The sequence below is a fragment of the Oncorhynchus kisutch genome, linkage group LG13, assembly GCF_002021735.2.
Source record: "Oncorhynchus kisutch isolate 150728-3 linkage group LG13, Okis_V2, whole genome shotgun sequence".
NCBI lineage: Eukaryota > Metazoa > Chordata > Actinopteri > Salmoniformes > Salmonidae > Oncorhynchus > Oncorhynchus kisutch.
In genome coordinates this window covers 69,039,988-69,064,283 of record NC_034186.2, presented here as the reverse complement: position 1 = coordinate 69,064,283, position 24,296 = coordinate 69,039,988, and the positions used below count along the sequence as shown (strand labels likewise).

Here is a 24,296-nt window from a genome sequence, read left to right as displayed (position 1 = left end):
GCTATTCCTCAAGGTAAAAGGAAAGAGTAAAGACTAGGTGTGTGAAGTCAGCAGGACGACCTGAGCTACCCAGCAGACATCCTCAGACCCCTTGCCAAGACAGACCTCGTTCTCAGGTAAGAAGGGGATTCACTGGCTTTCCCAGGCCCTGTTTTACAACCATCTGTGTTGTTATGATCACTTACACATCCATAGGGTGGGGTGTTGCTATAGCACCATTAGGTTCTGAAGATCGTATGGATGTAATGGTGATTTTTGTATATATTTAGACAGTCAATGTAAATTCACTTTGTAAAGTCAATATATTCTCAGTTGGTTGAGCTAGGTTGGTGTGTTCCCTGCGAAAGGCAGTTGCCAGGCAGTAAATATATGGATAGGTATCCTTGACCTTGAGGGATGACATGCTGATCAGCATGGTTACCTTCACTACTATTAGTCTGCAACAGGGAAAATGGCATTCTGGGCATATTGGAATATATATTGTACTATATATACTATATATTGGGATATATAGTACAATACGAATGTAAATATTCTGTTTCCCTCTATAAGTTAAAATGTATGTGTTATGTTTCAGTGTATGAATGCTCTAAGTGAATGGTCTGACGTGAACTATACACATAATAGTATTTCGACATAGGACTAATTCCCATCATTGTCAGTTGGAGTTGAGAGATAGAGTCATCTACGACCACATCTTACTGTGTATGAGGGCATTAGAAAACTAAACTCATTCTAAAAAATCTGATAGGAAAAGTTGGATTACTAGCATTGACCTGGTCTTCAAATGGTGGAATTGTCTATTGTAAAACAAACTGGTTTTGACCAGAATGAAGGAGATGGGTGTCGTATTTCTATATTTCCAAAACATTGCAGTGTAAACCCCAGTGAGTGACCAAGGTCGAGCCAAGGGTGTCCTGAGGCCTGTGGCGTCCGCCCCACATTTCCTCCCTCAGCTGTTTTCTGTCCAAACACCCACAATGCCCTCCTGCTGCGTCCCTGTGTCTGTCTCACACCACAAGGACATTCTGCCCCTTTATCCTCACTGTGTTTGGGAACAAGAATGTGACTGTGCAGGAGGGCAACATAGACACAATGGTTTTAATGATATTAGTTCATTATAGATCATACAAGTATAATCATACAGTATTATCCCTCTTCAGCTAGGAATAAAAAGGGTTCATTCAAGATGGTGTTAAATTCTAGGAATGAGGCCACTGGTTATTGGTATGTCAAATCAAATCTTATTTGTCACATCCGTCAAATAATACTTCCTTACAGTGAAATGCTTAAAAATACCTTAAAAAAGTAACAAATAAAGTAACAAATAATCAAAGCGCAGCAGTACTATTACAATAGTGAGGCTGTATACAGGGTGTACTGGTACAGAGTCATTGTGCAGGGGCACCGGTTAGTCAAGGTAATTGAGGTAATATGTACATGTAGGTAGAGTTATTAAAGTGACTATGCATAGATAATAACAGAGAGTAGCAGCAATGTAAAATAGGAGGGGGGGGGGGCAATGCAAATAGTCTGGGTAGCCATTTGATTAGATGTTCAGGAGCCTTATGGCTTGCGGGTAGAAGCTGTTTATAAGCCTCTTGGACCTAGACTTGTGAGATGTTATGCTGTTATAATAGATGCCTTTTCTCATTTTGCTCCCAGTCAGGTTGTGTGCAAGATGGGCCAATTCTCAGTTCTGCTTTTGCTGACAGGTAAATCAGACATTTTCATGATAAAGATGCATGGGATAATGCAACAGATGAATTCTGCAAAATGAAATAAATATTATTAAAGATTTTATGGACATTAGTATGGAAAGCTACAGTGGGAACTACAAATCTGTGATACAACAGACAAGTTCTGCTTTGTCTTAGAAGAATGTTACAGGATTGTTTTGTTGCACTTGACATTTTGTGACCTTTTGTGTCACAACATGATTGTTGACCTTGACCCTTAACATGATCAAAACTACATATACACTTAAATCTATCCACCAAATGACAAACGTTCTTAAAATGTTTCTTCTTTTTCTCTCCTAGTTCTCTGTGCATTCATCGAGGAAACTGAAGCAAGTAAGACACATCTGCTTTAGTGTTGTCTCTAGTTGTCTGACGGGTTGGTCAAAACTTGCTCTTTGTTAGACTCATCTGTTTTTCATGAGGTTCTTGTTTTCAGGTGACTGTGAATGAGAACTAACTATTTTCAGCAGATTTGATCACTGTCACTTAAACCAGAGTCACACACTGTGCAGCCAGTCAGAGCAACATGTGTTTTATTTGCTTGAGGTTCATTTTCTGTTCTCCCTTTCTCTCCTCCCCCCTCTCTCGTCTGCAGATCCATTTGTTTACAGTAAGTAGCTCATTCCTCTACACTCATTCAAAGGGAACTGATAAATCACCACCAACAAACAAAATGAACGTAGTGGTATGTAAGTGGCCATATTCTTATTGGATATGAAATGACATGAGCACATCAGAAATATGCTTCTGACATTGGATGAATCATTGCACCTGTGTGATTCTTAGCTGTTGAATGTTGAATTTCCCAGACTATGAGAGACTACGAATTGGAGGCCTGATCATTGCAGGCTTGCTTGTAGTAGGTGGCTTGTTTGTCCTACTTAGTAAGTACACATAGCCCAATTACTAATACGTTCTTACATTATGAATGTAACTCAAGAGGATAGACTCACACTTTGTCAGTGTTTGTAGTAACATCTCATTATTCTCTCTTCAGATCCAAAATGCACTAGAAAGAACAAGTAAGAGCCTATTTTATATCCATGCCTTTATAAACCCTTTACTAGGCCTACATAAATGCTTCACAAATAGTTTATACTGCATAAGAAATGTCCTTTCATTTGATTGTTACACTGTACTGTTATGTGTGTGTAATATTTTTTTTAAATCTTGTTTCTGTCTCCATTTTTTATTTTCTTTCTCCAACAACAAAAGAAAATCTGAAGATGACACAAGTGAACTCTAAGCATCTCTAAAGGGTGGAATCTGACTAACTGGTTGCTGTTGTTCTAATGATGAAGATTTGGGGGTGGGAATGGGGCAGGGCTCTGGCCATGACAATGTAATGACACCTGAATGGATGTGAGAGCGGATGGAGGGTGGGTGGGCCACAATGCATCTATTTACTGTTTTGTTTCTTTATTGGCTCAAATATATGAGTTTATTTTCAGGTGTTTTACCGTGGTAGTGAGATGTATTATCGAACAACTGAAATACATTTCATTTAGCTATAGGCCCTGGGCATTATGGTCAAACAGTTGTATTGAGCTAAAACGATTAGCCTTCAATTGTTTGTGCAAATTCTTATTAATGAAAAGCCAAATAAATACCATTGAATACCATTGTTAGAAGTAAACAACATGTTAAACTGTTTGTGTTCAGAGATGTGCACTGAGCATGCTCTCACGATACAATATGTAACCAAAGCAGGTACTGTACACAACTATTTTGAATATATTGATGTGATAATGTTCGATTTGGTACCTTCCATATCACCGTTTTTACATGTTGTTGCTATATTTGTTATAGCAACAACAGGTCATTGAAAGCAACCAATGACAAACAAATGATAAAATCCTCCTCCTCTCCAGCGCATGCAACTTCAATTTAAACTCAGCCTATTTTCAAGCTGAGCAAACCTGTTGAGCGTCAGTGAAAAAGGGTGTTGGCGTCTGTCTGACTCAAGAGTACGTTCGTCTATTGTGTGTCGCTCCATGCCCGACATTTCCTATTTTCCCCCCTACACACATCTCCATTTGGGTTTAACGCGTGTCGGAGGTAAGTTTGAATTTTCTAACAATTAGAGTTCGAGTGAATGCTCAGCTGTAGTTTCATCAAAAGTATGAGCATGTTAACCGTTATTTATTCTATTTATTTCAAGAAAAGAATAGGCTAATCTTGTTTTAAGTCATTTCTAAAATGTTGCTTAGCGCATCTTTGACCAAGACAAACGTATCACTCTATATGTTCTAGTAGTAGTAGCCGATCCCTAGTAAGACCTTAAAATATATGTAATTCCTTTATAAGGCATATCCTTTTCTTTATAGGCATATCCTTTTCTTTCCTGGCAAGAGTTGCTCAGATTTGGGAAAAAGTTGAGTAGCCTAACTAAAATACTCCAAAGGGTACAGTCTTTATTAGGATATTAATTATGTTTATAGAACGAAGATCGAACCTGCACGTAATGTAGTTTCAGGTTGTAGCCTACAGTATAGGCCTATGCGAGACAGACAGAACGAGCGCATATGAGCCAGAGCCATGTGCAAGTATTATAGTGTTTCTGCGTCACGTAGATGTATTTGTTAACCTGCTTTTATGAATTCAGTTATTTACTTGGGCTGTTCTATAACAGTGTTCTGGATGTTGTTTGTAATATTCAAACAAAACGTCCATAACCTATAGGCCTAAAGCAACATTTTGGCCATCGGCAACTTTTCTTCTCCTTTCTATTCCGTTTAGCAAGGGTGTCCAGGCAGTCTTATATAAGAGGGAGGACCCAATTAAATCCGCGTGATATTCAGTATTTTATCTGGCGCTCATGGAAAACAACGGAACATGTGGTCCTTCCTTTATTGTATTAAATATATTTTTCTAGAGCCAAATTGTTAATGTCTGTGGTGCTGATCATCCAGCTGTGGTCCAGCTGTGCTTTGATAGGTGGAGGGGTGGTCAGGCTTAATGATGCGATACTAACGTTACATGTCCTCTCCCATTAGCACATTTTTGTTTTTTTACTGGATCAGAATATTCAGTATTTTATCAAATTAATGTCGCAAGATAATATGTTTGGGACTGGTAGGCTAGTTGGTGTGCTGGCCTTCTGGAATGGAAAATGCATCAGTGTACATGCCCCTGTGTGTGGGGAATTACATTTGAATGACCAATTCTGTTCAACAGCTTGGTGGTACCCTTCACACACTATTATGCCAACCCAAACTATAGGCTACCGTGCTGGATTGGATATTTTATTTTCACATTGTCCTTTTCAGCATGGCTCCTGCAACTATGGTGATGCGTAACCATGCCAACACAGTACAGCATGGCTCAGTTATGTTCTGCTCACTAGTGTGACATGGGTAAGCTAATAGACATTTTGAAATGGTATGAATGATTGATCAGTAGACAGACATGTTATTATGAAATTGCTGTTCTATTTCAAGTCTGATACAAAAAGTGCATGTCCCAAGTCTCCTGTAAGCTATGCTTATGGATCTGTGATAACAGGGATCTGGGGTTCTGGTACAGTGCAAACAGCCCAGCTGATAAGAAGCCTGATAGAGCTGTTATCCTGGACTGATCTTTATTCACTGTGGTTACTCCAGCACAGTGCTGTTGCTAAGGTGATTGATACTGACAGACGGACTTAAAACGGACATATAAATGTTATCTCACACTCAAAAGCTAAACGTATTCTAAGGCCTTCAGTGGGTCGCCTACTGCCGGCTCTAATCATACACAATGTTTGTCTAGACCTCAAATACAGATGAGCAACGTTCAAAAGTGAGGACCCCGGAGAGACTGCCTTATTAAAAATGAGAGATTCAGTGTGATCACAGAGTGTGACGCTTATTTATTCTGTGAGACATGACAAATCACAAGAGATGATAGGTAAGCCATGGTTCTATTTTTCCGTAGTTTAAAGCTCATTTGACTCAGATTCAGATAATTAGGGTTCATCACACATTCACCATAGCAACACCACCACTCTTTACTTCAGATATATCAATAGCTTATTTCAAGGCCTCACTGCCTCAGAAGCACAGCAAAGCAACACCAAGGTCTTTCCCTTGAAGGGAAGGCCGCATGACTTCTTTAAACAGTGGAGCTGCTGTTGCTGCTATTGTTGACCTTGTGGCTGTGGGTAGGAGGGATGAGTCATGGCTATAGTATGCCACGTCCCCCCTCTCCATTGAGCAGCCAGAGGAACACATTGCCCTGCGTTGCTCCTGCAACTACTTCTTCATCAAACACAAACAACAAGTAGTGGCTTCAATAGCCATCTATTGCTGACTGACAGAAAAACAACACTCTGTATGAGAAAATATCGACTACAGTTTACCCAGCTAACTTAAAACGTTCACAGAAATGTCTGGTACTCGTTTCTGTCTGGTTCGGTTTTGGTTGTGAGACAGCTTGGAAGAATGGACCCATAACATTTTTTATCTAAATTCTGACAGCATGAAAGAAATAGGTTAAATATCACATATTCTTTATTCCAGATGTAATATGAATACATACATGCAATACTGTATTGCTCTATCACAGTCCCTTACCACATTAGAATGGTTTCCCAGTGTGTGTGTGTTCCTATTATACCTCAAAGGGTGCTGCCTATTCTCAGCGGCATGTTTTGTTCCAAAATTAGCTGCACGCTAGATTCCTGTGTCCAGGCACCACATCCTTTATGAGCCAGCCCATGGCCAGATCCCAGATCCTCTCGAAGGGGGAGCAAAGAGTGAACCTGTATGAGTATGGAGAGGTGACTAGGTCATAGTGGGAGAAGTACACACACAGACAGACATACACATCTAGACTCACCCACACACACAGGACATGCTCAGCTGTCATTGAAGCTTTGCTCCTCAACCTGACAATCTTTCAGTGGTATTTTTGTATTTATTTAAATAGGCAAGTCAGTTAAGACCAAATTCTTATTTACAATGACGGCCTACCCCAGCCAAACCCTAACCCGGATGATGCTGGGCCAATTGTGATACAGCCTGGAATCGAACCAGGGTCTGTAATGGCACCTTTAGCACTGAGATGCAGTGCCTTAGACCGCTGCACCACTCGGGAGCCCATATTGTGTGATTTGAAAAGACAAACTTTCCTGTTCCGAGGCCTCATGGAACTCTTAGATAAGTCATATGGCAGTGGACCCAACTGGCATTACGTCTCTCTGCCTCTGTAGTGGGGGAAACTTGATCTCCAGTCCTTGGTCTCCAATCCTCCTCATGTTGGTAGGCAGAGTGAATAGAGGGAAAAGAGAATAATAGAAGAGACTTCACAAACACAAAGAAAACCAAAGAATCCTAGATTTAATCCATTTCACAAGTACCTCTACAAGTAACTTTACACAAGTAATTTCCCGTAGTGCTAGGACGTCGTGACTGACTGAAATGGCCAGGTGGAATGACAGGAAATTAGGAAAAAAGAAAGGGAGTGAGTGTGAATAAGGGAGTAAGCACAGGTGTAATGAGTGAATGTGGGGGGGGGACTGGTGTGGGTGTGTACTCATCGTAAGTTTAGACAAGACCCTATTGTGAATGAGCAGGTTAGTGAGTGAAGTTGGATAAAAGGAGGGCAGTGCAAGGCGAAGAGATAGGGGTGAACCGAGTCGTACTGTTACCACACAACGGCCGATTCTTTCTTTGCTTCAGGCATTCAGTGGCAGGGAGGCCAGCGTGACCCATGTTAGAACACTAATCCCATTATGACCAGGCCTGGTCTCCAGGGTGAATCTGCCTGGTGGGGAACTGAGGGGATGGCTAAGCACGATCCGCAGCGCTGCCTAGCATTGTCTTGAACAGACAACCAAGAGCCCTAAACTTTGCTACATAAATCTCACAAGGTCGGCCGCCTCCACCCTTTGCTAACATTTACTCTGTAATATGATTCCCAACTTGAAAACGTGGAAAGAAAGAACCCCGGAAGAGTCTACCTCTCTCCCTGTATTGAATCGTAAACCATCCACGACCGATATTTTGGAGGGCTTCCCGCTTCTTGCATTCCCTCTCCCTCACCAACATTGCTGGGGAGATGGAGGGTGCGCTTGGAAAGAAACCAGGGAGGGATTTTTTCCCTGGTTGCTGACAAATGCCAAATAGTATGACACTGCTATAAGATAGAGGGAGGCTCTTTGTTTTAGCTGTGTGTTATTGTAAAAGCTGTATTGTTGTTGTAGGAGCTGTAGTGTTGTTATAGGAGCTGTAGTGTTGTAATAGGAGCTGTAGTGTTGTTATAGGAGCTGTAGTGTTGTTATAGGATCTATAGTGTTGTTATAGGATCTATAGTGTTGTTATAGGATCTATAGTGTTGTTATGGGATCTATAGTGTTGTTATAGGATCTATAGTGTTGTTATAGGATCTATAGTGTTGTTATAGGATCTATAGTGTTGTTATAGGATCTATAGTGTTGTTATAGGAGCTGTAGTGTTGTTATAGGATCTGTAGTGTTGTTATAGGAGCTGAAGTATTGTTATGGGATCTGTAGTGTTGTTATAGGATCTATAGTGTTGTTATAGGATCTATAGTGTTGTTATAGGATCTATAGTGTTGTTATAGGATCTATAGTGTTGTTATGGGATCTATAGTGTTGTTATGGGATCTATAGTGTTGTTATAGGATCTATAGTGTTGTTATAGGAGCTGTAGTGTTGTTATAGGATCTATAGTGTTGTTATGGGATCTATAGTGTTGTTATAGGATCTATAGTGTTGTTATAGGATCTGTAGTGTTGTTATAGGATCTGTAGTGTTGTTATAGGATCTATAGTGTTGTTATGGGATCTATAGTGTTGTTATAGGATCTATAGTGTTGTTATAGGATCTGTAGTGTTGTTATAGGATCTGTAGTGTTGTTATAGGATCTATAGTGTTGTTATGGGATCTATAGTGTTGTTATAGGATCTATAGTGTTGTTATAGGATCTGTAGTGTTGTTATAGGATCTGTAGTGTTGTTATAGGATCTGTAGTGTTGTTATAGGATCTATAGTGTTGTTATAGGATCTGTAGTGTTGTTATAGGATCTGTAGTGTTGTTATAGGATCTGTAGTGTTGTTATAGGATCTGTAGTGTTGTTATAGGATCTATAGTGTTGTTATAGGATCTGTAGTGTTGTTATAGGATCTATAGTGTTGTTATAGGATCTGTAGTGTTGTTATAGGATCTGTAGTGTTGTTATAGGATCTATAGTGTTGTTATAGGATCTGTAGTGTTGTTATAGGATCTATAGTGTTGTTATAGGATCTGTAGTGTTGTTATAGGATCTATATTGTTGTTATAGGATCTGTAGTGTTGTTATAGGATCTGTAGTGTTGTTATAGGATCTGTAGTGTTGTTATGGGATCTATAGTGTTGTTATAGGATCTATAGTGTTGTTATAGGATCTGTAGTGTTGTTATAGGATCTGTAGTGTTGTTATAGGATCTGTAGTGTTGTTATAGGATCTATAGTGTTGTTATAGGATCTGTAGTGTTGTTATAGGATCTATAGTGTTGTTATAGGATCTGTAGTGTTGTTATAGGATCTGTAGTGTTGTTATAGGATTTATAGTGTTGTTATGGGATCTATAGTGTTGTTATAGGATCGATAGTGTTGTTATGGGATCTATAGTGTTGTTATAGAAGCTGTAGTGTTGTTATAGGATCTATAGTGTTGTTATGGGATCTATAGTGTTGTTATAGGATCTATAGTGTTGTTATGGGATCTATAGTGTTGTTATAGGATCTGCAGTGTTGTTATAGGATCTATAGTGTTGTTATGGGATCTGAAGTATTGTTATAGGATCTGCAGTGTTGTTATAGGATCTATAGTGTTGTTATGGGATCTGAAGTATTGTTATAGGATCTGCAGTGTTGTTATAGGATCTATAGTGTTGTTATGGGATCTGAAGTATTGTTATAGGATCTGCAGTGTTGTTATAGGATCTATAGTGTTGTTATGGGATCTGAAGTATTGTTATAGGATCTGTAGTGTTGTTATAGGATCTATAGTGTTGTTATGGGATCTGAAGTATTGTTATAGGATCTGCAGTGTTGTTATAGGATCTATAGTGTTGTTATGGGATCTGAAGTATTGTTATAGGATCTGCAGTGTTGTTATAGTAGCCGTAGTGTTGTTATATGAGCTGTAGTGTTGTTATAGGATCTATAGTGTTGTTATGGGATCTGAAGTATTGTTATAGGATCTGCAGTGTTGTTATAGTAGCCGTAGTGTTGTTATATGAGCTGTAGTGTTGTTATAGGATCTGCAGTGTTGTTATGGGAGCTGTAGAGTTGTTATAGGATCTGCAGTGTTGTTATAGGATCTATAGTGTTGTTATAGGATCTGAAGTATTGTTATAGGATCTGCAGTGTTGTTATAGGATCTATAGTGTTGTTATGGGATCTGAAGTATTGTTATAGGATCTGTAGTGTTGTTATAGGATCTATAGTGTTGTTATGGGATCTGAAGTATTGTTATAGGATCTGCAGTGTTGTTATAGGATCTATAGTGTTGTTATGGGATCTGAAGTATTGTTATAGGATCTGCAGTGTTGTTATAGTAGCCGTAGTGTTGTTATATGAGCTGTAGTGTTGTTATAGGATCTATAGTGTTGTTATGGGATCTGAAGTATTGTTATAGGATCTGCAGTGTTGTTATAGTAGCCGTAGTGTTGTTATATGAGCTGTAGTGTTGTTATAGGATCTGTAGTGTTGTTATGGGATCTGAAGTATTGTTATAGGATCTGCAGTGTTGTTATAGTAGCCGTAGTGTTGTTATATGAGCTGTAGTGTTGTTATAGGATCTGCAGTGTTGTTATGGGAGCTGTAGAGTTGTTATAGGATCTGCAGTGTTGTTATAGGATCTGTAGTGTTGTTATAGGAGCTGTAGTATTATTATAGGATCTGTAGTGTTGTTATAGTAGCTGTAGTGTTGTTATAGGAGCTGTAGTATTATTATAGGATCTGTAGTGTTGTTATAGGAGATGTAGTGTTGTTATAGGAGCTGTAGTATTATTATAGGAGCTGTAGTATTATTATAGGATCTGTAGTGTTGTTATAGAAGCTGTAGTGTTGTTATGGGAGCTGTAGTATTATTATAGGATCTGTAGTGTTGTTATAGGATCTGTAGTGTTGTTATAGAAGCTGTAGTGTTGATATAGGAGCTGTAGTGTTGTTATAGGATATGTAGTGTTGTTATAGGAGCTGTAGTGTTGTTATAGAAGCTGTAGTGTTGTTATAGGAGTTGTAGTGTTGTTATAGAAGCTGTAGTGTTGTTATAGGAGTTGTAGTGTTGTTATAGAAGCTGTAGTGTTGTTATAGGATATGCAGTGTTGTTATAGGATATGTAGTGTTGTTATAGGATATGCAGTGTTGTTATAGAAGCTGTAGTGTTGTTATAGGATATGCAGTGTTGTTATAGGATATGTAGTGTTGTTATAGAAGCTGTAGTGTTGTTATAGAAGCTGTAGTGTTGTTATAGGATATGCAGTGTTGTTATAGGATATGCAGTGTTGTTATAGGATATGTAGTGTTGTTATAGGAGCTGTAGTGTTGTTATAGAAGCTGTAGTGTTGTTATAGGAGCTGTAGTGTTGTTATAGAAGCTGTAGTGTTGTTATAGAAGCTGTAGTGTTGTTATAGAAGCTGTAGTGTTGTTATAGAAGCTGTAGTGTTGTTATAGGAGCTGTAGTGTTGTTATAGAAGCTGTAGTGTTGTTATAGAAGCTGTAGTGTTGTTATAGGAGCTGTGGTGTTGTTATGGAAGCTGTAGTGTTGTTATAGGAGTTGTAGTGTTGTTATAGCAGCTGTAGTGTTGTAATAGGAGCTGTAGTGTTGTTATAGGATCTGTAGTGTTGTTATAGGATCTGTAGTGTTGTTTTGGGAGCTGTGGTATTGTTCTAGAAGCTGTAGTGTTGTTATAGGAGCTGTAGTGTTGTTATAGAAGCTGTAGTGTTGTTATAGGATCTGTAGTGTTGTTATAGGATCTGTAGTGTTGTTATAGGAGCTGTAGTATTATTATAGGATCTGTAGTGTTGTTTTGGGAGCTGTGGTGTTGTTCTAGAAGCTGTAGTGTTGTTATGGGATCTATAGTGTTGTTATAGGATCTGTAATGTTGTTATAGGAGCTGTAGTTTTGTTATACAAGCTGTAGGTTGTAGGGTCCCATAATAACACTATATGAGCTGTAGTGTTGTTATAGGAGCTGTAGTGTTGTTATGGGAGCTGTAGTGTTGTTATGGGAGCTGTAGTGTTGTTATAGCATCTGTAGAGGTGTTATGGGAGCTGTAGCGTTGTTATAGAAGCTGTAGTGTTGTTATGGGAGTTGTAGTGTTGTTATAGAAGCTGTAGTGTTGTTATGGGAGTTGTAGTGTTGTTATATAAGCTGTAGTGTTGTTATATAAGCTGTAGTGTTGTTATAGGAGCTGTAGTGTTGTTATGGGAGTTGTAGTGTTGTTATAGAAGCTGTAGTGTTGTTATGGGAGTTGTAGTGTTGTTATATAATCTGTAGTGTTGTTATAGGATATGTAGTGTTGTTACAGGAGTTGTACTGTTGTTACAGGAGTTGTAGTGTTGTTATATAAGCTGTAGTTGTTATGGGAGCTGTAGTGTTGTTATGGGAGCTGTAGTGTTGTTATAGCATCTGTAGAGGTGTTATGGGAGCTGTAGCGTTGTTATAGAAGCTGTAGTGTTGTTATGGGAGTTGTAGTGTTGTTATATAAGCTGTAGTGTTGTTATAGAAGCTGTAGTGTTGTTATGGGAGTTGTAGTGTTGTTATATAAGCTGTAGTGTTGTTATATAAGCTGTAGTGTTGTTATAGGAGCTGTAGTGTTGTTATGGGAGTTGTAGTGTTGTTATAGAAGCTGTAGTGTTGTTATGGGAGTTGTAGTGTTGTTATATAAGCTGTAGTGTTGTTATAGAAGCTGTAGTGTTGTTATGGGAGTTGTAGTGTTGTTATATAAGCTGTAGTGTTGTTATATAAGCTGTAGTGTTGTTATAGGAGCTGTAGTGTTGTTATGGGAGTTGTAGTGTTGTTATAGAAGCTGTAGTGTTGTTATGGGAGTTGTAGTGTTGTTATATAAGCTGTAGTGTTGTTATAGGATATGTAGTGTTGTTATAGGAGCTGCCTTAACAAAACTTTACCATGGTAGTACAATGACAAAATAGTAGTTGTAGTTTTTTCATTATAGTACCATGGCAGGAAAATACCAAGTGACCAAAAACAAAGTAATTTATGGTACTCACGTATTGTAACATTTACTACTCGCTATGCAATGGCAAAGTGTAAGCCTATTACACTGTTAAACCCCTTTTAGCTCATAGTGAAAAACCACAACACACATGGTCTAGTAGTGTAGTGTACCCTCTTAAACACTGGAACCTGGATAGGATATAGTGAGAAGAATGAAGGGAGTCTGAATCCTTGAAGATTGTATCTGGTGCTTGTCCAGTATGTGGCTGGTGGCGTACAACACATGATGGAAAATAAATGTAGCCTTATCATGAGCAGAAACCAAAGGGGAGCGTGAGACAGTTGTGACATAAGGGATTTAGCTACCAAATCTCCTCGAGACTCCATTCCTGTCCAAATCAGTAGCCAGCCCTTCCAGAACCATCATGTTTGGCAGAGTATGATCAAAGAAGGCCAAACCCCTGGAACTCTGCTCAAGCCCCAGCATGTTTGTTATGTGGTTCCCATTGTCTCTCTTTCCCTCATGGATACTTTAGAAACCTGTTTGTTGGTTGTTGTAAGTGTGTGGTTGCTGATGGGTGAGGTGATTTCCTCTCTTTGTCTTTTATTCATAAGGTGTGATGGAAAATTACTGGGGTCTAGTTACTTTACGTTTTGGCGCTGGAGCCATGCTCAATGATCCAGCATTTTTTCCCTTGTGGATTTTCTACTTCTTTATATAATTTGACAGTTATATGATTATAAAGACATTATAACCCAAAATATATATTGAACAAGTGTCACACTCTGACCATTATTTGCGTTGTTTGTTTCTATGTTTTGTTTGGTCAGGGTGTGATATGAGTGGGCATTCTATGTTGCATGTCTAGTTAGTCTGTTTCTATGTGTTTTGGCCTGATATGGTTCGCAATCAGTGGCAGGTGTTTGTCGCTGTCTCTGATTGGGAACCATATTTAGGTAGCCTGTTTTGTATTGTGGTTCGTGGGTTATTGTCTATGTTATGTTGCTTGTTAGCACAGTGTTTCTTTAGCAGTCTAGTTAGTTAGTTAGTTAGTTAGTTAGTTAGTTAGTTAGTTAGTTAATTAGTTAGTTAATTAGTTAATTAGTTAGTTAGTTAGTTAGTTAATTAGTTAATTAGTTAATTAGTTAGTTCGTTTGAATGTACTTCGTGTTTTTTCCGTCTTTTCCTTAAATCATGCATCCACACCACGCTGCGCTTTGGTCTACTCAATACGACGATCGTGACAACAAGGAATAGCTGAAACATAATTAGGTTTGAAGGTTTGGCATGAGATGAAGCAAAGCACTCTGGGCAACATTCAAGATCACATGGGTTACGCTGCTTAGAAGCCATTTTGTACAAATCTAAATCAAATATGGGACTCCAGGGGAAAGCTAAATGTTGTGTCAGGTTTCTGTTGATATTGTAACTGGTGTGAGCCAGTTTTGGACACTGTATGAGCTGCCATTAGCTTCCCGGGTTTGAAAAGGTATAATCAAGTCAAATAGGTAGTGGGACAAGGGTAATTTAATTCTAACAAGTGGAGGCTTGATCAAACAATCAAGCGGGTACATTTTTTTCCTTCATTTTGAGCAGCAGAGCTCTTGCTTATGTGGGTGTGAAAAGGGCAGGGAGGATGAGTGCCAATTTGCTAGGGTGCACTGCAGTCATAATGCTCAGCTACTTTATCATATAAAGTCAGCCTAATATTATAATATGATCATATTTTTATGCCATGACTTTGTTTCCCTCAATTGTTTATGTTCTGTCTTCTCCAGGTGAAAGAGAGTTTGAAGATGGCAAATATCTCTGCTTTGATTTTATTGACATGTGAGTGGAAGGTCTTAAAGACCAATCATACACACCTATTAATATCACCACTTCCTGCTTAGGTTTTCCCCAAAGCTACCGTCTCTGTTCATCTTGTTCTGCCCAGTCTTCACTCACAACTCTGGCTCAGTATTCAGAACAGTAGATACTACTGTATGTTTTGAGTGAGAGAGAGAATATGTTTATGTAATGTTATGAAATACATATGGTTATGGATATGAATAGTATACCAATCTAGAACTAAATAGAGGAAGGATAGATTCATTGACCTTTTCCAGTGCTATTCAAGGTCAAAGCCGTTGAGAGACCACTAAAGTTACAAGTGCACTTGTCACAGGGAAGGAAAGCTGACTTGTTTGGGACATTGTTGGGATGCCATGTTGTCAATGCATTATGCTGTGTGCTTACCATTGTCTCTTCTGTTAGCAGTTACGTCCCTTGTGTTTGCAGAGGAGCAGAAAGAAAGTATGTAACTGACAATACAGTTTTATTACTCTAAAGCTTTTGACATGCATTAATATGGTCTCCAGATAAATCATTCATTCACAAATTAATGTAGGCCATTCGCTATTTGCCCATTTTGAGGTTGCGTGCATTCCAGTTCTTTGTATTATTTTTGAAGGTGTCTAGATGCTGTATAAACTGAGCGTTGTCATGTTTTTGCCCCTACAGTGGAGGAGGAGGATCCATTTACCTTTGGTGAGCAGAGAGATACATCTTTTAGAACACTCAACAACTCTCAACATTCCTGGCTTACTGTGTATGATTAATGCTTTTTTCCTTTCACTCTCTCTCCCATTATTCTCTCTCCTGCACTCTCTCCTGCTTTCACTCTCTCTCCCATTATTCTCTCTCCTGCACTCTCTCCTGCTTTCACTCTCTCTCCCATTATTCTCTCTCCTGCACTCTCTCCTGCTTTCACTCGCTCTCCCATTATTCTCTCTCCTGCACTCTCTCCTGCTTTCACTCTCTCTCCCATTATTCTCTCTCCTGCTTTCACTCTCTCTCCTGCTTTCTCTCCTGCTTTTTCTCTCTCTCTCTCTCTCTCTCTCTGTCTCTGTCTCTGTCTCTGTCTCTGTCTCTGTCTCTGTCTCTGTCTCTGTCTCTGTCTCTGTCTCTCTCTGTCTCTGTGTGTGTTCAGATTATCACAGGCTACGTGTTGGGGGGTTGATCCTGGCAGCAGTTCTGTGTCTGATCGGCATCACCATCCTCTTCAGTAAGACTCCATCACATAAACACATACATACTCACACACAGTGACACAGTCAGAGCATGTATTTACACATGCTCACATTAACATAGGACACAGATTACCTTGTGACCCTTCTTATAACAGGCGGACACTGCAGATGCAAGTTCAACCAGGACAAAAGGTAAAGGATCTATCATATCAGTGCATGCTCAGATCAGTCCAGATCAGGGCACACTCTTTGTGTGAAACTGTACGTTTCAGGTAGGTGTATGTGTGTGTGTAATGTAGCTAGGTGTCATAATGTATAATGAAATGTAGTGTGAGTTGACACCCTGGTTTTCTCTCTGCAGGAGGAGGTCAGGAAGCAACGCCGCCCAGCCACTCAACGACCAAGGTCTGTTCCCCTGACCTCTCAATCTCCTCTCTGATTGGCCCACACTTTACACTGGATGATTCCTAGCCATCTGGATGCATAAGTCTTGGCTAGGAATATAATGAACATATATAACTGACTGGCATGTTTGAGTGATCATTACAAAATATCCTCTTAAAGAAAAAGGATTAGAAATCCATTAACCTATTCAGCGTCTCACAAAGACACGTGGCTGGAACCAAAAATCTCATATTTGGACTCATCAGAACAAAGCACAGATTTCCACCGACACATACAAGCTCAGAGAGAGAGAGAGCGAGAGAGAGAGAGAGAGAGAGAGAGTGAGAGAGAGAGAGAGAGTGAGAGAGAGTGAGAGAGTAGCACAATCACCAGATGGTGCTGCATGGTTTTGATAAAATAGTATTTTTTGCACCTTCATCACTCAGCCACATCATTGCCATTGTTATCAGTGTTCCACAGATGCCTCAGCCACATTGGTGTCCAAAAGTAGAACGGGAGCTAATGACTTTAAATGGGAGCTAATGACTGTTTCGCTCAGTGATGTAGTCGAGTCACTAAACCTTGAGTCCGAATCGAGTCCCCTGTGCTCGCTTCCGAGTCCAATTCTGAGTCACCAATGGTCGAGACACGAGTCCCTATGGCTGAAGTAGTAGTCCCAGTGCTCGAGTCCTAGTCCAAGTGCTCAAGTCAGTCACTGGGTCCACATTAACTCAAAATTAAGTCATTTACCCAGTCAAATATAGTGTAGTGGCAAGAGGAATTTAGTCAATAAATTGTTTTCTTTCTGTGTCACCAAATGTCTGCATATACTGTAGGCTAATTGTAATGTACCAGTGCCACGTTCAGTTGCAAAACGTTCTCGAATGTTGCAGATAGAAATTCCATGAATAGAGCCAACGTTATTCCTTATTCAACATGTCAGAGGCATGTTTGTTCTACATAGCATATTTCTATCTGAACATTCCAAAATGTTGCATCCTGCTGAATGCGCCCCAGATTGTCCATCAATGCAGGATAGAAAGAAAAAAACATTGCTCCGTGATTATGGGTCATATCTTTTGAATGATAAGGGCTAGAATCAGGCTGTTTCTCTGAGGAAAAAGGGGAGATTTGGCTTCATTGGCTACAGAACCTGGCTATGAAATGCAGTGGTGTCGCGACTTCTACCGAGGTCGACGCCTCTCCTTGTTCGGGCGGTGTTCAGCGGTCGACGTCGCCGTTCTTCTAGCCATCGCCGATCCATTTTTCATTTTCCATTTGTTTTGTCTCGTTTTCCCACAACCTGGTTCTCATTTCCCTCATTATGTGTTGTGTATTTAACCCTCTGTTTCCCCCATGTCTTTGTGTGGTATTGTTAATTGTAAGTGCTTGTGCACATACTTGTGTTTGACTGGTGCGGGTCGGGTTATTGTGCCCATACTTTGTATTTCTTATGCCATTGGTTTTACTATTAAACTGCTCCGGCTATTATCAAGTTCTGCTCTCCCTGCCACCAGATACGCACCCCTTACAAGTCGGGAAAGTGGGAGGGCTGAGCGAGACTACAAATTCAAAGACAGCCTACTTTTCTATACTCAAGGGAGAGAAAAACATAGCTAGACTGTTGTTTTACTATTAAAACATAGCTAGACTGTTGTTTTACTATTGAAACATAGCTAGACTGTTGTTTTACTATTGAAACATAGCTAGACTGTTTTACTATTGAAACATAGCTAGACTGTTGTTTTACTATTGAAACATAGCTAGACTGTTGTTTTACTATTAAAACATAGCTAGACTGTTGTTTTACTATTAAAACATAGCTAGACTGTTGTTTTACTATTAAATTCAATGCTGCTATTGTTTTTAATTTTGCAAAGCAGCTTGTGTTTCTTACCAGGCAAAGGGTAGCTAACTAGAAGTGGTGGTGACTGGCTAGCTACGGGGAAGCAAGAGAATCGCCTGTAGGGTTGAGTGCTATCCAGATTTTCATATCATCAATCCGTCTTTCTTTCATCCTGGGATTTACGCTATTACCGGTTTAGTCAACAAGGGGCCATTAAAACGCAACAACAACAATAAATACACAAGTAATAGTAATTTCCATGGAGGCTGATATGCTAGATATGCTAATGAGTGCAAGCAAAAATAAACTAAAAGCAAAGACAGGCAATCCAGTTCATAAAGTTATACATATAGAGGTAGTAGCTACTGAATGTCCTTTTTGGTGAGTTTGGACATTTACAAGCAAATGTCAACGGGAAATTGTGCAAATGAATTCAGTTTTGACGCTTTCTCTAGAACAGCATGTGTACACGCTGTGTCTGTGTGGAGTCGTTAGGGCCACGGTCTGTCTGCCTGCTCTGCTCGGAGAAAAGGGCAGAGGAGCAGACTGAGGCTGCCGAGAACAGAGAGGAGAACACATGCTAGGAAATCAAGATAACTCATCCAAAGTGCTTTGACTTCTCAAACACAGTAGGAAGCACTATATGATGCCTTGTCTCCTTCAGCATGTTATTTGGCTTACTAGCAAGTTAAACCAAATAAACAGCTGGACTCACCTGCTCCCGCTTTCTCCCGTTGTGCTATTTACAAACAAACACTTGACTGGCTCATCTGTTCTGGTGAACTACGGTAAGCTTCATAATGTAAAATAATATAACACGTGAAAGGAAGAACGCAATCTGCTTCATCTCCTAATGTATTGCACAAGTTGACTGCAGGTATTTACTTAAAAAGTAGCTACAAATATTACAACTCATTGAAAAACTTGTATAGGCGGAGCCGGAGCGGAGCTTGTCTGCCTATCTGCCCACACTCATCGCTTGCTCCCCTGTAGCTCACCAGCTGATGTAGGCTGGGTGAGGCACATCCTTCCCACTGCTGAACAGAACTGCACTGTGCATCTGTGCTGCTAATATTAATTGTGCTTATCATCAAAAAACTCTTAATCTCTCATAAAACTCTTGTCCAGTCCAGAACTATAGCCATGGCTGTCACTGTTTTGCCTGTGATCTAGGGACATGGAGGACATGATCATTATGGCTGCCCAACGGAGAGCTGTATGTCTGTGTTATCTCACATGGCTTGGTAATTAATGCCTTTTAATGATTCCAGATATCAAGTCATCTTTCTTTCTGTCCACAGCTCGGGCCAGTGAGTGCTAGGAACCAAACTCCCACCTGGCAGCAGGTCAAATCGACTTCCTGGTTCTGCATCAATCAAGAGATGGAAATTGATGGGTGGAGTTGGCTTGTTTTTTGTCCAATGGAGGTTGTTTTTTAGAGAGTGGTGCTGTCTTCCCCAGAGGGAGGTGGTACTGTGCCATTGGAGATCAGAGGTGTGCTGCTTTTACCTGTGTTGCTGTTCTCCCTTCCGCCCATTACTCCTGTTTCTGCTCCGCCCAATATTCACACTGTAACTCGCCACCAGTAGGCACACACAGACAGACAAAGCAGGACACAATTTTTCCCCATGTTCTTTGTATTTAAACAAATAACCAAAAGATGCTGTGTGTCGACTCACTCATTATTTCATTGTAATGTTTTTCACCTCTAGTAGCTCCACCTGCATGTGGAAAATATGCAGTAGATTTGACTGTTGCCATACTGTCTCCTAATAATCTTACATGCATATACATTACTGTAAAATAGGTACCGGTAGCCATAAACTATTATAATGTCAATAACTATTCACACACCTTTATCTTGATTATTCCTATATTAACTTTTTAGTTGAATGTAGAAAAGTGCACTGGTCTATGCAGTAGAATCTGTTGTATGATAAATGCAATGTTTTTTAATAGTACAGAATATTAAAATAATTTCAATAAGCTGATGATATAGTTTTGATTGAGAGTGTTTGCCACCAAAACAACATTAATGTTATTTTAGTTTGTTAGATACCACACAAACAATTACTGTCCCTGAATTGGCTTTTAGTGAGTCACGGTCTACATTGAGATAGATGTTTCTTGGCAAATGAGTAGATGGTGTCTATGTTTGTAATTCAAATTAAAATATATACCTTATATGACTGTGTCCAATGTTACATTACATTATACTAATATATGCTGAATCTCTAAATAAAATAAGTCTGATAGGCTCCTCAAATGTAAATACTGCAAATACTTTTCTCTATTTGATGTAAGGCCCATGTCCTGAGTGGTTCAAATATACTTCTACATCGCCATCTACCGGATTACATGAGACACTGCAAAAAGACTGGTACAGTGTTTCTCAAATGCATTACAAAGCATTTTTTTGAAAAATATTTTTCAAAACAGTGTTCACAAGACACTAAACTCTGGCCTTTGCAAAACAGCAAACTCATATTTAAAATGTAGTTGCCTTCTCAAACATACATTCATCAAAATTACACTGACTACAAAAATGTAGGAATACCGGCTCTTTCCATGAAATAGACTGACCAGGTGAAGGCTATGATCCCTTATTAATGTGACTTGTTAAATCCACCTCAATCAGGGGAGGAGACCGGTTAAATAACAATTTTTAAGCCTTGAGACATGGGATTGTGTATGTGAGCCATTCAGAGGGTGAATGAGCCAGACATAATATGCAAGTGCCTTTGAACGGGGTATGGTAGTAAGTGCCAGGTGCACCGGCTTGTATCAAGGACTGCAACGTTTTTCATGTTCAACAGTTTCCCATGTGTATCAAGAATGATTCACCACCCAAAGGACACCCAGCCAACTTGACACAACTGTGGGAAGCATTGGAGTCAACATGGGCCAACATCCTTGTGGAATGCTTTCGACACCTTTTAGAGTCCATGCCCCGACGAATTGAGGCTGTTCTGAGGGCAAAAGGGAGTGGGAGGTGAAACTCAATAGTAGGAAAGTAATTGTTAATGTTTTGTACACTCATTGTAGATACATTTCAACACAGATCCCTTGTATGCGATTGAGAAAAACTAAGATCATCTGGACTGCATATGGAAACAGTCCTTTACAATATGAACCATACGGTCTATGGTATGAACACCAGCTTATGTCATTATTTTAAAAGTGAAGGTGCGTTAAGGTCATAAATATCCTCCACCACAATTAAGTATGTCCTTGCCAGTTTCTGAGCTACAGTCCAAATCCAAATCCACAGGCATTCTACCTTGAATAGAGTATGGCAATGATAACAAAATCACCTTATCATGGGTTACAGTGTATTCAAAAGTGGTCATGGTGGGTCATGTGTTGCCATGGTAACTGAGATATGAGAGTCAGCTGATACGGGCTGTAGAATCAAATTTGTGGACAGTGTATCATTGTATGATACAACCAGAAGGTCACAGAGGGTGTGAATTAGACAAGAAGAAACAAGCTGAAGAAGAGCATTAGACCTACACATTTTGTGCAAGAATAGTTTGCCCGGACCCATATTGAGCATACTCCTGGACTGAATACTCACTTTGGAAACTCAGTTGACCATGCTGTTTAGTCCAGAAGTAGACTTAATGTGGGTCCGGGAGACAGGCCCTGCATGTATTATTTGTATTTCCAATGCTCAATTCCATTTCTTCAAACAATGTGATAAGAGTGAGTCAATACAGTTACATACACTACATATACAAAAGTATGTGGGCACCCCTTTAAATTAGTGGATTTGGCTGTTTTAGCCACATCCATTGCTGACCGGTGTATAAAATCGAGCACACAGCCATGCAATCTCCATACACAAACATTGGCAGTCGAATGACCTTTCTGAAGAGCTAAGTGACTTTCATTATGGCACCGTTATAGGATTCTACCTTTCCAACCTTTCCAAATTTCGGCCCTGCTAGAGCTGCCCCGGTCAACTGTAAGAGCTGTTATTGTGAAGTGGAAATGTCTAGGAGAAACAATGGCTCAGCTGCGAATTAGTAGGCCTCACAAGCTCACAGAATAGGACCGCCGAGTGTTGAACCGCGAAGCTGGTAAAAATGTCCTTGGTTGCAACACTTAATACCAAGTTCCAAATTGCCTCTGGAAGCAACATCTGCACAATAATTGTTTGTCGGGAACTTCATGAAATGTGTTTCTATGGCCAAACAGCGGCGCAAGCCTAACATCACCATGTGTAATGCCAAGCATCGGCTGGAGTGATGTAAAGCTCACCGCCATTGGTCTCTGGAGCAGTGGAAACGTGTTCTCTGGAGTGATGAATCACGCTTCACCATCTGGCAGTCCGACGGACAAATCTGGGCTTGGTGGATGCCAGGAGAACGCTACCTGCCCCAATGCATAGTGCCAACTGTAAAGTTTGGTGGTGGAGGAATAATGGTCTGGGGCTGTTTTTCATGGTTTGGGCTAAGCCCCTTAGTTCCAGTGAGGGGAAATCTTAACGCTACAGCATACAATGACATTCTAGATGATTATGTGCTTCCAACTTTGTGGCAACAGTTTGGGGAAGGCCCTTTCCTGTTTCAGCATGACAATGGCCCTGTGAACAAAGAAATACCTCACGAGGCTTCTTCTCTCTAAGCTGGGACCTTGAAACTGAGATATATTTCAAAACAAGCTCTGGGCGTACTGCCAAATTGCAGCTACTGATAGTGAGGATGTGTACAGTCAACCACTTGCACGAACACATAAATTGGTTTAAAGAACAGCCGTGAATAGAACACAGAAATTAGTTATAAGAAAAGCACAAACATAAACATTTCCATTACAGTTACTTAAGGCAAAAACGAAAGTAGGTTGGTTGTTCGGGGTGGATGAGTGGACGTATAAGTTTGCGAGTTTGAACCTCGTCAGCATTTCAGATAATTAGCAACTTTTCAACTACTTACTACGTTTTAACTACTTTTCAACTACTTAGCATGTTAGTTAACCATTCCCCTAACCTTAACTCTTTAGCCTAACTCCTAAACTTAACCTTAACCCTAACCCCTAGTTTAGCTAATGTTAGCCAGCTAGCTAACGTTAGCCACCTACATAGAATTTGTAACATATCATACATTTGGCAATTTTTTTAACATATAGTACGTTTAGCAAATTCGTAACATACTCTATATTTTGCAATTTCGTGAGATAAAATTTGAATTGTAATTTGTAACATATCATATGAAATGAGTGATGGACATCCACAAATTAATACATACCATACAAAACGCAACATATCATACGGAGTGTTTCGGATTTACTTGCAGAATAATAGGAAATGCTCTGAGACCAGGTTGGTTTCAATGGCCTGGACCATAATGACTGAACACAGCCACACCACATTTTTTTTCAAACTTTCAAGCAGGCAGGCAGAACAGACCTACTTTAATGGCCGGCTTGACCTATCTTTCTGGCCGGCTGGCCGGACTTACCTACCTAGCCAGTGGGCCAGACCTACTTACTTGGCCGGTTGACCGGACCTACCTACCTGGCCGGCTGACTAGTCCCATTTGGCTGGATGACCGACTGGTCTCATCTGGCCCTCCGTCCTATCCTATCTGGCCTGCAGGCTGACTGGACCTATTTGGCCGGCCGACTGGATCTGTCTATTTATGTTACATTATCAAATTGCATTATCGCCTATGTTACATTATTTTGTTGTATTATCATAATGTTACATGGTCTTGTTGCATTGTCATTTATGTGACATTATGTTGTTACATTATAATTTGTTACATTGTCTCGCTATTTCACCAATATATTACATTATCTTGTTACATTATCGATGCTACATTATCTTGTTGTATTATTGTTTGTTACATTATCTTGTTATATTATCATTATGGTACATCATCTTGTTACATCATCATATATGTTACATTATCTTATTGCCTTGTCGTTTGTTACATTATCTTTGTTACTTTTTCTTCTTATTCTTCAATCAACAGACTTTGCTGTTTTTTCCTGTGTTCACTTACCATAAACAAATACTTTCACTTTTGTTATAATTTTACCTTATTACAGTATCAAATATACAGTTTTTCATCATAACAAAGAAAAATAAGTATTTAAATATCTTGCACTGAACAGTCATCAATAACTACAATAATT

At 39.6% G+C, this 24,296-nt stretch overlaps 1 protein-coding gene across 4 annotated transcripts; it reads left to right on the top strand.

Moving 5' to 3' along the window:
• On the top strand, positions 1-20,341 carry LOC109901837 (phospholemman-like). 4 transcript variants are annotated; one of them, XM_031787083.1, is made up of 12 exons: positions 1-116; positions 1,666-1,715; positions 2,043-2,075; positions 2,338-2,764; positions 2,958-3,800; positions 14,693-14,744; positions 15,171-15,209; positions 15,417-15,443; positions 15,886-15,960; positions 16,081-16,117; positions 16,287-16,330; positions 19,457-20,341. In XM_031787083.1, the coding sequence occupies exons 6-12, from the start codon at positions 14,711-14,713 to the stop codon at positions 19,474-19,476; spliced, it is 276 nt and encodes a 91-aa protein (XP_031642943.1). In that variant the 5' UTR covers positions 1-116; positions 1,666-1,715; positions 2,043-2,075; positions 2,338-2,764; positions 2,958-3,800; positions 14,693-14,710; the 3' UTR covers positions 19,477-20,341. The 4 variants fall into 4 exon arrangements, with proteins under 4 accessions (XP_031642943.1, XP_020353416.1, XP_020353417.1 ...); XM_020497827.2 differs by lacking the exons at positions 1-116; positions 1,666-1,715; positions 2,043-2,075; positions 2,338-2,764 and adding an exon at positions 5,012-5,098 and having other exon boundaries at positions 3,625-3,800; XM_020497829.2 differs by lacking the exons at positions 1-116; positions 1,666-1,715; positions 2,043-2,075; positions 2,338-2,764 and adding an exon at positions 5,012-5,098 and having other exon boundaries at positions 3,627-3,800; positions 15,174-15,209.
• The last annotated feature ends 3,955 nt before the right edge of the window (positions 20,342-24,296 follow it).

Bases quoted from the DNA above. Each gene is read 5' to 3' on its own strand.
- LOC109901837 (XM_031787083.1), top strand. From the start codon at position 14,711: ATGGCAAATATCTCTGCTTTGATTTTATTGACAT. The intron at 14,745-15,170 runs GTGAGTGGAAGG...CTCTTCTGTTAG, and splicing joins TGCTTTGATTTTATTGACAT to CAGTTACGTCCCTTGTGTTT. The intron at 15,444-15,885 runs GTGAGCAGAGAG...GTGTGTGTTCAG, and splicing joins GGAGGATCCATTTACCTTTG to ATTATCACAGGCTACGTGTT.